This window comes from Trichomycterus rosablanca, chromosome 7, assembly GCF_030014385.1.
Source record: "Trichomycterus rosablanca isolate fTriRos1 chromosome 7, fTriRos1.hap1, whole genome shotgun sequence".
In the NCBI taxonomy this organism is placed as follows: domain Eukaryota; kingdom Metazoa; phylum Chordata; class Actinopteri; order Siluriformes; family Trichomycteridae; genus Trichomycterus; species Trichomycterus rosablanca.
Genome location: NC_085994.1, coordinates 20,950,515 through 20,966,311, shown reverse-complemented (window position 1 = coordinate 20,966,311; position 15,797 = coordinate 20,950,515). Strand labels below are relative to the sequence as shown.

General features: G+C 36.8%; 1 protein-coding gene across 1 annotated transcript; it reads right to left on the bottom strand.

The window, feature by feature from the left end:
* Positions 1-3: 3 nt before the first annotated feature.
* LOC134318018 (protein TASOR-like) lies at positions 4-11,802 on the bottom strand. The gene is made up of 12 exons (XM_062998758.1): positions 11,745-11,802; positions 11,478-11,626; positions 11,268-11,363; positions 11,098-11,170; positions 6,956-7,047; positions 6,642-6,779; positions 4,247-4,365; positions 3,736-3,749; positions 3,483-3,582; positions 1,852-1,946; positions 1,611-1,711; positions 4-33 (listed from the first exon to the last, which is right to left on the bottom strand). The coding sequence occupies exons 1-12, from the start codon at positions 11,800-11,802 to the stop codon at positions 4-6; spliced, it is 1,065 nt and encodes a 354-aa protein (XP_062854828.1).
* Positions 11,803-15,797: the final 3,995 nt, after the last annotated feature.

The window sequence follows — 15,797 nt, the reverse complement described above, 5'->3', positions numbered from 1 at the left end:
AAATTATATTCCTGTTGTGATCACTTTTGGTCTCTAAAAGAAAAAGAAAACAGTAATTAGACTCATAGACATGACATCAAAAATATGTAAAACCTGCAGGGCAAGTATGTCTTAAATCGTTAAGACAGGGAACATAGCCGTGGAAACCCAGGTTCAAGTCTTGCCACTGGTTGAGTAGTGGAAAAATACACAGAGCATAATGTGTTATCAATACCTGTTAAAGCTCACTGTAGGAATCTGCCTCTGGTCAATGTAAAAGTGAATGGCGGATTTACTTGTTAGCAAGGGTGTTGTGCAAATAACAGGTTGCAAAAATGCACAGGGGGAATTTGATATTTGCAAATTGGGACAAAAAATTGGAGTAATGCAAAAAATATGTACAATATTATTCATATACTATATTATTATAATATATATACACCGATCAGCCATAACATTAAAACCACCTCCTTGTTTCTACACACATTGTCCATTTTATCAGCTCCACTTACCATATAGAAGCACTTTGTAGTTCTGTTTCTCTGCATGCTTTGTTAGCCCCCTTTCATGCTGTTCTTCAATGGTCAGGACTCTCCAAGTACCACTACAGAGTAGGTTATATTTGGGTGGTGGGTCATTCTCAGAACTGCAGTGACATTAACATGGTGGTGGTGTGTTAGTGTGTGTTGTGCTGGTATGAGTGGATAAACACAGCAGTGCTGATGGAGTTTTTAAACACTGTCACTGCTGGACTGAGAATAGTCCACCAACCAAAAACATCCAGCCAACAGCGCCCCGTGGGCAGCGTCCTGTGACCACTGATGAAGGTCTAGAAGGTGACCAACTTAAACAGCAGCGATCGTCTCTGACTTTACATCTACAAGATGAACCAACTAGGTAGGAGTGTCTAATAGAGTGGACAGTGAGTGGACACGGTATTTAAAAACTCCAGCAGCGCTGCTGTGTCTGATCCACTCATACCAGCACAACACACACTAACACACCACCACCATGTCAGTGTCACTGCAGTGCTGAGAATCATCCACCCCCTAAATAATACCTGATCTGTGGTGGTCCTGATCATTGAAGAACAGTGTGAAAGGGGGCTAAAAAATATGCAGAGAAACAGATGGACTACAGTCAGTAATCGTAGAACTACAAAGTGCTTCTATATAGTAAGTGGAGTTGATAAAATGGACAGTGAGTGTAGAAACAAGGAGGTGGTTTTAATGTTATGGCTGATCAGTGTATATTATCATTATAAATTATAATTATAATAGAAATATACTAACCTCTCGGTACAGTTCTTGAGTCTGGAAAAATAAACATTCCTTGGAGGACAAATGTTTTATCAATCCCTGACCCTAAAGATTTCAACATTTTATTACTTGTGTAACATACTAAATTATACAAAAATAATCAAAATTGTATACAAATACTAATATTTTTTTAAATTATCACCTTCATAGGAGAGGAAATTAGATAAGTGTAACAGCACAAGAAAGCCACCATCTGTTAAACATACAACAAGTGCCTGTAGAAGAAAAGAAAATCAGTGTAGTGACTTTTAGTCATTAGTTTAACAACTTATTTATTTCCTTTATCCCTGATTTCAAGTGCATAAGACTTACCAAGTCTTTCCTCTTCAACTCCTGGGTTAAAAGAGCCAGGTCATTTTTTGTTTCATAGGAGATGACATCATACAAGCTAAACCATCTGCTATCTAGAAAGACTGAATAAAAAATAATATGGTATTTAATTTTAATTACATACTGCATTCTATATAGAGAATTAAACATTTGAGCAATACATTAACAAAAAAGCAGTCCTAATTCCATTTATAAGATGACATCATTTAAACCTCAATCATACCTTCACCAAGGAGGGAAGTTTCAAAAACTGCTTGTGGTAATGTCTTCCTCAGTTCTGAGACTCCGATGACATGGTGTACTTGAACTGTCTTTGGACTAAGAAAAAAAAAATTAGTATTGTGTTTTAGTTTACAATATTTCATGTAAATTAAATGCACCATAATACAATATACAAGGGATGGACGAAATAAGAGAAAAGCCATGAATTTTTAACGTCAAAAACCTAGTAAGAAACAGGGTCTCTAGAACAGCTTTAATTGTTTTTCTGGAATGCTGTCATACAGGTCTTTAACAATTTTGCACCCATCCAAAGTAACCACCGGTTGTATGATTTTACACAATTGCTGCTTATACTATTATTCACATTTACATTCTGCATTTAGCAGACGCTTTTATCCAAAGCGACTTACAGTACTGTGACAGTATACAGTCTGAGCAATTGAGGGTTAAGGGCCTTGCTCAAGGGTCCAACAGTGACAACCTGGCAGTAGTTGGGCTCAAACCAGTGACCTTTTAATTACTAGTCCAGTATCTTAACCACTAGGCTACATCTTGGCTAGATCTCCCATCATAGTTAACAGCTGGACGCTGTTGGTTAAATAAAGCCACTTGTCACAAGTTTTTTTGCTGTGACTGCTCATAGGCATTCTCAGCAAGTATATCAAAACAAAAAAAGATATTAAATATTAAAATGTTTAATCAGTGTCTGTAAGCTTAGACTTGCAACAGTGTCCATTTGTTTGTCCATGGTTGACACACACTGATACCATGTTTAAGACACCTTGGAACATGTGGTGCTAGGCTAACTTGGCTTCTTTTGGGATTTAGTTGATCACCTCCTGCTGCTTTAACACATATTAAAATGTTAATTGTTAAAAAAGAAAGTATAGAACACGTGTCAAACTCAAGGCAAGAGTCTAAAAGACGTATGATTGTCGATTGTCTTAAAATACACCGCATCCCGCCACTAGATGGCAGTGTTTCCACAATAGCGTTTAACTGAGGCGGTTTCCAACAAGTGATGTTGAGAAATATCTACAAATAATCCCAAAATGTACAAGAAGAGAAAATTGAAGCAGAAGGAAAGAAATTTAATGAAAGATGGGAAAGTGAATACACTTGTGCTTCAAGAAGAAAAACCGGTACGTCTCTTTTGTTATGAGGCCGTCTGTTGTAAAGGAGTACAATATAAATACAAATTTGTGCTTCAAGAAGAAAAAACGGTATGTCTCTTTTGTTATGAGGCTGTGTCTGTGGTAAAGGAGTACAATATAAATGTAGATATATATTATAAATATACAGTATAAATTTGGCATTTTGACACCAAACACAGAATTTAGAGAAAAACATCAAATTATCTAAGACTTAAAAGGCAGACTGCATCTCACATGTAGACTGCATGTTACAATCAGCCCTTTGAGGGCTACCATAATGCAGATGTGGCCCTTGGTGAAAATGAGTTTGACACCCCTGCATTAGAAGTTACCTGTGCAGCTGTGTTTGTAATTGTGATTTGAAAGTCACTTTAAAGTCAAACTCTATTTTTATGTGGTGTTTCTGTTATGTTGTCCATCCCTGTATATTTGCATACATTCTTTTTGTAGTGTAAATCAGTGACTTAGATGAACGTACAGATTTGCTGGGAACATTGCTCCATGGATGGACCTCAACCCAATGTTGTACACAATGGAGCCAATCTTGAGTTGGCCCCTCCAGGGCTGGTAATGAAATGCTGAAATTAAAGGTGTTCATTAAATATCAGAAAAAGGCAACAATCTAAAGTAATTATCATGTATTACTGTTAACGATCACACCAATATGCATATGGTTTAAATGTGCTGTATAATGTTAAACAATGTACATATATAGTGAATGCAATACTTACATGTGTTCTCTTGACTAAAAAGACACAAGAGAAAAGACAGACATTTAGAAATTAGCATGAGGATGCTTTGTTTACTTACTCAGCAGGTGTCATACAAAAGGTGCAAATCAAGTGTTTGAGGGTATTTACATTTGTTCTTTTTTAAACCAACGTGATTGTTGCAGAGCTAAGGTAAGCCAGTGTATAGAAAATGTAAATTTTAAGTAAAACAATGTAAATGACTGTCTTTAGTCAAGACTTAGACCTAAATATAAATGATTTGCTGTCAATTATTACATTAGATTTAAATAATTAAAATGTAATAATAAGTAGACGAGTACTTTACAAATGAATATAAAATCAGAATTTGACTTATTCATTTAATGCTTTAGTACTGTTAAGAAAAGGAGACCTGCATACATTGTGTACTGTACAGTATCCATGATAGTTAAAGATTACCATTACTGGTATTCAAGTGAAATCATTCAAGAACATTATGCAAAAAACAATAAAAGTCACTGGTTGTGCTGACCTTTTCTCCTTGAGCAGGGTGCAAGTTTTTCCGTAAGAGAAACACACGATAGCAAATGGTAGCACATGCCTTGGGCATTGCTCAACCTTTCTTCCATCGAGCAGTTCGTACATGTAATACTGCAAAACAAAGCATTAACCTTGTAAAGTAGGCCAAAATATTCAACTCTGACCCTCATTTTAACAAAGAAATTTAGTTAAACAAAAATAAAAACAGGATTTAGACCACTGCAAATGGTCTAAATAATAATACAACAATAATACAACCAATTAAACTAGTGTACAGTTATTTAAGAGTTAATTCAGTCAACCATTGAGGAATGTGAAATATAATTTAGTTCAAATATTGGTTTCTTTCATAGCAGAAATTCAACCCATTAAGGCCTAATAAACTGCATACATGTTTAATTAGCATTCAAAAGATGTATATCTGTGAAAAGCAGTGAAGTAAGCAAGTATCAAGTGAATATTGATTGTTAAAGGTTTTCCCAAAACAGAATATAAAGATTGCAAAATTGTATCAAGCATTACAGTCTGTAAGAAAAATTGTGAACAACTTGACCAAGAACAGTGGAACACATTTTATAAAATAATTTCAATAATTCCTAATTCCTAATAATGTCCTTTATCAACACGATAGGACCATTCACCTAAAATGCTGTTAAAACACACACATGCACATCTTGCAGCAGTCTTAAGTGCTAGCTCAAATCTCAGCTGTGATATTGGGGAATCTTCCATGGTCCAAGATGCATGAGAGATTGGAGATTCCCAAATAATAGTATGAGACCAAGTACGTTAAATTCCAACACAAGCATGTTTCATTCTACTTAATGAGGTACAGTTCATACAGAATCTCCGAAACCAAATCCTATTTGCTCAACACTGTGCAATGGGCAGCCTGAGACCTGGAAAGGTCTCCAAGCCACAGTGTCTCGCACCCACTGTGGAATTAATTGAAGAAACAGTGATGATCTGTTTCAACAAGGCTGTAATAGTGTAGATTTGTGTTTCTGGAGGACATATCAAACAAGTCATGTACAAAGTTGTCCTGGAAGAAAACTTCCTCTTTTCTGCTCTGACAATGTTCCCAAACACTAGAAATTGATTTCTTTCAGAAGAACAATCTAGAACAATCTAGTCGTATCCAATTACCCGACTGCATTTCACTTCCTCTCTACTGATGCTAATCCCCCCTTCTGATTGAGGTGAGCGAGACACGTCCTCCACCACTTGTGCAGTAGCCTACTGCATCTTTTCACCAGCATGAGGTTCATATGTGGATTAGCTTTGTGTATGGAGAGCCACACCCTGTCCACATTATTCCTCGACTCTGTGCAGGTGCCATCAATCAGCCAGCAGAGGTCGTAATTGCATCAGTTATGAGGTCCCTCTCCAGCTTCCCGACTTGTATGAACAACAAGCCAATCGTTGTTCATGTAGCCGCCCAGCCCAGATCGAAATGTCAGCTCTGGTGTGCTAGCATGTTTTACCGCTGCGCCACCTGAGCGGCTGGAATGTGATTTAAAAAAAGACGAATTATCACAAGGAGGCCACTGTTGAGTAAAAAAAAACATATGACAGCCTGCTTGGAGTTTGCTCAATGACAGAAAACTCTGGCAACATAATGGTGGTGGTATGTTAGTGTGTTGTGCTGGTATGAATGGATCAGACACAGCAGCGCTGCAGTGGAGTTTTTAAATACTGTTCTATCTATTGCTGCTGTTTGAGTTGGTCATCTTCTAGACCTTCATCAGTGGTCACAGGACGCTGCCCATGGGGCACTGTTGGCTGGATATTTTTGGTTGATGGATTATTCTCAGTCCAGCAGTGACAGTGAGAGATTTAAAAACTCCAGCAGTGCTGCTGTCTTATCCATTCATACCAGCACAACACACACTAACACACCACCACCATGTCAGTGTCACTGCAATGCTGAGAATGATCCACCACCTAAATAATACCTACTCTGTGGTGGTCCTGGGAGAGTCCTGACCATTGAAGAACAACATGAAAGGGGGCTAACAAATCATGCAGAGAAACAGATGGACTACAGTCAGTAACTGTAGAACTACAAAGTGCTTCTATATGGTAAGTGTAGCTGATAAAATGGACAGTGTGTGTAGAAACAAAGAGGTGGTTTTAATGTTATGGCTGATCGATGTATTAATCAGTAAATTATATATATATTATTGTCCACCTAAAATGTTTCATGATGTTGTAATGTTTATAATTTAAAAACAGACTGTAATGTGTGATACTTTTCACTGCTGCTCTTCACACTGTTTGCTTTGTGCTCTACAATAGCAGTATTCTGCATGTTTCAGATTTGGTAAAACTGGCATCAGTAAAGCTGAGTCAAAGCTAAACTGGATAAACAAAGAGACCATTGTTACCTGAGTCCGTTCAAAGGCCAGGAAGGAGCTGGTGGTTGCACATACTGCTCTGAGCTGCTCTGACACATGACAGTCATACCCAGCAGTTGGAGGTGTGAAATTCTGTGTATAGTTTTCTGTTACTTCCTTGACTCGACCCTGTTGACAAAGCATAATGATTTCTAAAAACTAAATTCTAACATATATGTGAAATACAATTTCTTTTAAACACTTTTAGTCAAAACAAACTGATCAAATTATGGTTAAAAATGGCAACAATCACAATCACAGTCATGACAGAATGCCTACTATAGTTTTTTGATTTATCTTTTTACCTTAGTCAGCTTAAACAGGACAATGTAGCCCTTTTTCCCATCATACCAGCGCTTCAGGTCAAGACAGTCTGAGTACTTTGAGATATACACACCTAACACAGACAAAGAGATCATTTTAACAACAGTAATTATAAACAACTGACTCAAACACTTACAGTACATGATATTACAAATATACACCGATCAGGTGTAACATTAAAACCACCTCGTTTCTACACTCACTGTCCATTTTATCAGTTCCACTTCCATATAGGAGCACTTTCTAGTTCTACAATTACTGACTGCAGTCCATCTGTTTCGCTACATAAATTTTTAGCCTGCTTTCACCCTGTTCTTCTATGGTCAGGACCCCCACAGGAGACCAATGTTATGGCTGATCTGTGTATATAGTATATATGTATGGTGTTTGATAATTGAAAGAAAATTTCCAAACATAGTATGTGTTACTATGTTTGGAAATTTTCTTTCAATTATCAACATTTGTTGGTGCTTTCCGATTAATTGAGCAAGCTCTGTCAACAGTTGAACATGGGGGAAGGGTTCCTTTGCTCTCTTTTTTTTTTTTTCTTAACCAGTCTAGACCAATCAGATCCCACCAGCACAGTATGCACCCAACTGAAGAAAATGTGTTGGTGATCTCATCTATGTACAAGAGTAAAAACAGCAGGAAAAAAAGACAGCATGAACGAGAAAGTGTGTGTACATGAAAAAAGCTAAACACATTCACGAGTGAACTTTGACCAATAAGTGACTTATTTAAACACCCCTCTGTGACTTATTGTAATACCATTTTATTCTGATCTCTGTACAGAATGACTGTGGGTACTATATTAAGGTTTTAATGACGTGATTTAATGACAAATAAGACTGAGCAGCACAGTATGTGCTGTGTTTTTGCACACCCGATTTAACTAGGGTACCTTATGGGTACCTATAGGAACGAGACACAGAAATGTGTTTACATTTATAGCATGTGTAATATCTAATTATTTAATTTTTATGTGCCTTGACTTGCTAAAATACTTCCTAAGTACTTCGAACTAAACACACTTGCACTTTCAGTTTCTATTTTATTTCTCTGCATTATAAAGCTATATATTTAAGCTTTCACTTTCACAACCAATGACATCCTGGTCTAAGCACAGTGTATCCAGATATGTATAAAGTCATAGTGAGTATTTCCAGATTTATTACTATTAACTAAGCAATTCTTTTCCACCTGTTTACAGTTTGTAATTTGTAATTGTTTTTATGTCAACAATAATTGTTTTATCATCAAATGCCAACATGCTTATTTGGGGCTGCTAGAGTTGCTACAGTGTATCACAAAAGTGAGTACACCCCTCACATTTCTGCAGATATTTAAGTATATCTTTTCATGGGACAACACTGACAAAATGATACTTTGACACAATAAAAAGTAGTCTGTGTGCAGCTTATATAACAGTGTAAATTTATTCTTCCCTCAAAATAACTCAATATACAGCCATTAATGTCTAAACCACCGGCAACAAAAGTGAGTACACCCCTAAGAGACTACACCCCTAAATGTCCAAATTGAGCACTGCTTGTCATTTTCCCTCCAAAATGTCATGTGACCTAGTGTTACTAGGTCTCAGGTGTGCATAGGGAGCAGGTGTGTTCAATTTAGTAGTACAGCTCTCACACTCTCTCATACTGGTCACTGAAAGTTCCAACATGGCACCTCATGGCAAAGAACTCTCTGAGGATCTTAAAAGACGAATTGTTGCGCTACATGAAGATGGCCAAGGCTACAAGAAGATTGCCAACACCCTGAAACTGAGCTGCAGCACAGTGGCCAAGATCATCCAGCGTTTTAAAAGAGCAGGGTCCACTCAGAACAGACCTCGCGTTGGTCGTCCAAAGAAGCTGAGTGCACGTGCTCAGCGTCACATCCAACTGCTGTCTTTGAAAGATAGGCGCAGGAGTGCTGTCAGCATTGCTGCAGAGATTGAAAAGGTGGGGGGTCAGCCTGTCAGTGCTCAGACCATACGCCGCACACTACATCAAATTGGTCTGCATGGCTGTCACCCAAGAAGGAAGCCTCTTCTGAAGTCTCTACACAAGAAAGCCCACAAACAATTTGCTGAAGACATGTCAACAAAGGACATGGATTACTAGAACCATGTCCTATGGTCTGATGAGACCAAGATTAATTTGTTTGGTTCAGATGGTCTCAAGCATGTGTGGTGGCAATCAGGTGAGGAGTACAAAGATAAGTGTGTCATGCCTACAGTCAAGCATGGTGGTGGGAATGCCATGGTCTGGGGCTGCATGAGTGCAGCAGGTGTTGCGAAGTTACATTTCATTGAGGGACGCATGAACTCCAATATGTACTGTGAAATACTGAAGCAGAGCATGATCCCCTCCCTCTGGAAACTGGGTCGCAGGGCAGTGTTCCAGCATGATAATGACCCCAAACACACCTCTAAGACGACCACTGCTTTATTGAAGAGGCTGAGGGTAAAGGTGATGGACTGGCCAAGCATGTCTCCAGACCTAAACCCAATAGAACATCTTTGGGGCATCCTCAAGCGGAAGGTGGAGGAGCGCAAAGTCTCGAATATCCGCCAGCTCCGTGATGTCGTCATGGAGGAGTGGAAAAGCATTCCAGTGGCAACCTGTGAAGCTCTGGTAAACTCCATGCCCAGGAGAGTTAAGGCAGTTCTGGGAAATAATGGTGGCCACACAAAATATTGACACTTCAGGAACTTTCACTAAAGGGTGTACTCACTTTTGTTGCCGGTGGTTTAGACATTAATGGCTGTATATTGAGTTATTTTGAGGGAAGAATAAATTTACACTGTTATATAAGCTGCACACAGACTACTTTTCATTGTGTCAAAGTGTCATTTTGTCAGTGTTGTCCCATGAAAAGATATACTTAAATATCTGCAGAAATGTGAGGGGTGTACTCACTTTTGTGATACACTGTATGTTGCTTTTTATAGTCAGAGTCTAAATATATACTGTATATGTATGCAGGCTAGGTATTATTTAGTCAACCACTGGGAAGGTTTGGTTTATCACTGTGTAAAAATAAGTTTGATTTGACATTATGCTTTCATGCTACAGGAGAAACTGAAACCAGTTTCACTAAAAGTCTTGGTTTCAATTTATATAGTATTAGGGTTGTCACCATTGGCAAAGCTGGGTAAAAGAAATACACTGAAAAGTGCCTGTGGTTAATACACTGATCAGCATTAAAACCACTTCCTTGTTTCTACACTCACTGTCTATTTTATCAGCTCCACTTACCATATAGAAACACTTCCATCTGTTTCTCTACATATCTTTTTAACCTGCTTATACCCTGTTCTTCAATGGTCAGGACCCCCGCAGACATGGTGGTGGTGTGTTAGTGTGTGTTGTGCTGGTATGAGTGGATCAGACACAGCAGCGTTGCAGGAGTTTTTAAATACCATGTCCACTCACTGTCCACTCTGTTAGACACTGCTACCTAGTTGGTCCACCGTGTAGATGTAAAGTCAGAGACGGTCGCTCACCTATTGCTGCTGTTTGAGTTGGTCATCTTCTAGACCTTCATCAGTGGTCACAGGACGCTGCCCACGGGGTGCTGTTGGCTGGATGTTTTTGGTTGGTGGACTATTCTCAGTCCAGCAGTGACAGTGAGGTGTTTAAAAACTCCATCAGCATTGCTGTGTCTTATCCACTCATACCAGCACAACACACACTTAACACACCACCACCATGTCAGTGTCACTGCAGTGCTGAGAATGATCCACCACCCAAATAATACCTGCTCTGTGGTGGTCCTGACCATTGAAGAACAGCATAAAAGGGGGATAACAAAGCATGCAGAAAAACAGATGGACTACAATCAGTAATTGTAGAACTTCAAAGTGCTCCTATATGGTAAGTGGAGCTGATAAAATGTGTGTGTAGAAACAAGGAGGTGGTTTTAATGTTGTGGCTGTTCGGTGTATACTTAATCTCACTAACGTATTTCAAGAAATGGGTTTCAATATTTCAATTTTGTCTATACAGTGTATTCCAGAGTGCTTGCGGGTCAAGCTGCAGAAGCAACATTCCAGGAAAAAAGGTGAGATACACTGATAAATGATTCTCTATAAACCATTTACAGCTGTGATAATAATTACCTTTTGAGCAATCTCCAAGCGTGGTGCAAGTCCCCTGCCCAACAATTAAGCCTGTATCCGCAAGCCTATTTGCCTTTAAATAAAGGTAAACAAGTCGTCAGGAAATGTATTACTTAATTAGTAGATTTATGTACAGCTGCATGATTGTGCTCAGTTTTGCATGTATGTACCCTGGATATATCATTAAACAACAAGAATCCAAATGACTCCTCCAATTCCTCCTCAGAATATCCTTTTGCCTGTTTCTCAGCACGGAAATCAGAATACTATGAAGCACACAGAAACACACGTTACATTAGTTTGCCTAGTGTTTACAGAACATCAGTGTTTACAGAAATTGCACCTAACAAAGCAAAAATATAATTAATAAGTCGACTTACCCTTTTTTGTAGCGCTGCATTGGTGACCAAACATGCAGAATTATATGTAAAACACTCCTTAGACTCCTCATACAAATAGTTATTCCGAAGAGGAGCCAAAATACTTCTATCAAAGGTTACTGAGCCTGGAAGAACAGGCTCAAGAACACCTGAAACTCAAATGGAAATAAGATTGCCAGGTTAGATATACCTTAAGACACAGTAATCAAGTATTACTATCCATATATAACTTTAGTCTAAAGGTTTTTAAGAACTGGCTATATTTACATTCAAAGATTTTGATAGCTATCTGCACTTGCACCTCTTTGGCTTGGTCTGTTACCATTTTACTTTTCAGTACAGTTTCCTGGCACATATTGGATTGAAATTAATACTTTATTAAGACCAATCCAAATGCCTAATTTTGACATGATTTAACATCATTTTAGATTAATGTCCTGCTAGAACACTCAACTGCATCCAGGATTTAACCTGGCTGATGGTTTGAGGTTGTGCTGAAGGGTTGTTTTTTTTGTAAACAGCTTCAATGGCAGCAAATCAAAACAAAAGCATAATACTATCACCACTTTAATTGACAGTAGTAACAGTGTAATTGGGGTTGGAAACCTCACAGTGTCTATTCAAAAATTGTTTCTGGCCATTGGGGACAAATAACGCAACCTTTGTTTTATCTTGCCACAAAACTCCTTTCTTCTTTTTTAAAGCAGCCTGTAAGTCCATGACAAGGGTAAGGTGGCATGACTGTGGATAGGGACATTTTTGATACAACGACAAATGACCATTTATACAATTTTCTTTGGATGTGTAATGCTTGTGGATCACTCTAAGGTGTGCAGTCGGATTTGTATGGTCACAAGCAAAACAATCAGCAGAAATGAAATTATATTATATTATAGAACTTTCTACAAATTCAAATATAGATTGTATGTATATTTGAGCCAGCATATTTTGGAAACCCCAGCTGCATAAATTGGCAAGAAGGTCCTGGGTTTGATCCCCAGGTAGGGCAGTGTCTCCCCAGGTCTTTTCTGTGTGGAGTTGTGGAGTGCATGTTCTCCCCGTGTCTGCGTGGGTTTCCTCCCACAGTCCAAAGACATGCAGGTGAGGCGAATTGGAGACACTAAATTGTCCAAGACTGTTTGATATAACCTTGTGAACTGATAAACCTTGTGTAATGAGTAACTACAGTATTCTGTCATGAATGTAACCAAGGAGTGTAAAACATGCCAAGACTTACATATACCTTTGATGTATATGTAAACTTTTAGTTAAGTTAGCTATATGTATATATATAAGAGGTTTTTAAAAGGTGGTTATGAGCAAAATAATTCTAATTAAAGCGTAGAAAAATATAATGGTAGCTTGTGTATCAGTTACTCATGTCACTATGGCACTACACACGAGTTTTAAATGTACATTGTGGTTTATTTCAAAGTCTGTCACTATAAACCAAATATTTATGAACATGTTTTAAATAAGCTTGGCAAAGTGCATTTACATTGAAAATCTAAAACATGTATTTATTTGGTTATAAAGGCAGCTGGGGCGTTTGCTTAATGTAAACATTCGCACGCAAACTAGCCGGTTAGCCGTTTGAACATTTCCTAAGAAATACATACATGTGTATACTTAAATCATACGTAAAAACAAACTCGCATATAACATGAATAGTTGCAGTCCTGATATATAATTCAGCCAAACAACTCAGTATTTAGTAAAGAATGATTAAAATAGACGTTCACCTTGTTTGGATATAGTAGTGTCATTCTCCATGAAGGCGAGGCATTGGCTGCGTTTTTGCGTTCCACTCGATTTCAGATCACTTCGATCTTTATTTCAGGACCATCCTGTTGTTTATCAGAATATACACCACCTGCACCTAGGTGGAACAATTCGAAGCTTTTATTTATAGTTCTCCACACGAACTGTGATCATTTCCTTATAACTTCTTTTCATATCTATTTTTGTAGCTCGACTGAAAACTGGGTTCGACTCAGCTTTCCAGCATACTGTTGTGCAACCAGGAAGTGCAGCTAGCATTGCTACAGCTAACACACACACGGTCATCCATTCGCTCACTTAAAGACTGGGCGTAACTACACGCCAAACTAGTTTCTTCAACCAAACATTACATTACTATATAAATGACTGAATGTGTTATATTTGCTGGATATAATCGGTTTTGGGGCTAATGCTGCGCTGCTGGGCGCTCCTGGTTGAACACTGGTTCAGCTCGTTTCCTTAGAAGCGTCAAGAACCGAAAAAGAAACAGAAAGTTAAACAGAACTGGGCCTCCATTTTGTGTCGCAGTTCATACTTGCTGTTTCGGTTTGTGGTCGCTGGTTGTCGCTCTGGAACAACCAGCGACCTATAGTTTACCTGTAGGACGAAAATATTCAGTTACGGAATGTGTCAAAATATTACGAGAATAAAGTCAAAATTATTTCAAGATTAAAGTCGAAATGATTATTAGAATAGTCAAAATATTATGAGAATAAAGTCAAAATTATTTTAAGATTAAAGTCGAAATGATTATAAGAATAAAGTCAAAATATTATGAGAATAAAGTCAAAATTATTTCAAGATTAAAGTCGAAATGATTATAAGAGTAAAGTCAAATATTATGAGAATAAAGTCAAAATTATTTCAAGATTAAAGTTGAAATGATTATTTCAAGATTAAAGGCGAAATGATTATAAGAATAAAGTCAAATATTATGAGAATAAAGTCAAAATTATTTCAAGATTAAAGTTGAAATGATTATTTCAAGATTAAAGGCGAAATGATTATAAGAATAAAGTCAAATATTATGAGAATAAAGTCAAAATTATTTCAAGATTAAAGTTGAAATGATTATTTCAAGATTAAAGACGAAATGATTATTAGAATAAAGTCAAAATATTATGAGAATAAAGTCGAAATTATTTCAAGATTAAAGTCGAAATGATTATAAGAATAAAGTCAAAATATTATGAGAATAGAGTTAAAATTATTTCAAGATTAAAGTCGAAATGATTATAAGAATAAAGTCAAAATATTATGAAAATAAAGTCGAAATTATTTCAAGATTAAAGTCGAAATGATTATTAGAATAAAGTTGAAATATTATGAGAATAAAGTAAAAATTATTTCAAGATTAAAGTTGAAATGATTATAAAAATAAAGTCAAAATATTATGAGAATAAAGTCGAAATTATTTCAAGATTAAAGTCGAAATGATTATAAGAATAAAGTCGAAATATGAAAATAAAGTCAAAATTATTTCAAGATTAAAGTTGAAATGATTATAAGAATAAAGTCAAAATATTATGAGAATAAAGTCAAAATTATTTCAAGATTAAAGTTGAAATGATTATAAGAATAAAGTCAAAATATTATGATAATAAAATCAAAATTATTTCAAGATTAAAGTCGAAATGATTATTAGAATAAAGTCAAAATATTTTGAGAATAAAGTCAAAATTATTTCAAGAATAAAGTCAAATTGATTATAAGAATAAAGTCAAAATATTATGATAATAAAATCAAAATTATTTCAAGATTAAAGTCGAAATGATTATTGGAATAAAGTCAAAATATTATGAGAATAAAGTCGAAATGATTATTAAAAGTCGAAATATTATGGCCGAAGAGTGTACAGCCGTGATAGGCTTGTCAGTTCAGAGAAGCATGGGTCTCAGTACCTGGATTGGCATGCATGCACTGAGGGCCGCTTCTAATGAGTGTTATTGTGGTTATCCAATAACCCGTGATTATTTTTGGGTGGCTGTTTGTATTGTACACTTCCATTCACATGACATAAAGACTATGTCAATGCAATAATTTATAGCGATGCCATACGGCTTAAGTTTATCGTAAACCCAGTTAAATTGGGTTAAAAAACTCAGTTTATTGCAAAGCCATTTCATTGTCCTTATACTAATAACAAACTGGTGCTGATGTGCAGGAGATTGGGGATTTTGATGCCATACGGCTTTAGTTTATTGTACGAGTCCATAAGACTCGGTTGAAGTACTGCTGACGACGCAGACGCGAGTGTGCTGGTGGCGCATGTTCTTCTAAATAAACACGGTTTATTGCAATGCCATTTCATTGTCCTTATACTAATAGCAAACTGGTGCTGATGTGCAGGAGATTGGGGATTTCTTTATTTGTGAAACCGTATAACAATATGAAAGTATAACAAATCTTGAACATCCCTCATGTTAACACAAGGAGGTTGCTATTCGACTTTAATCTCGTAATTATTTTGATTTTAATCTCGTAATTATTTCGACTTTAATCTCGTAATTATTTTGACTTTAATTTCGTAATATTTCG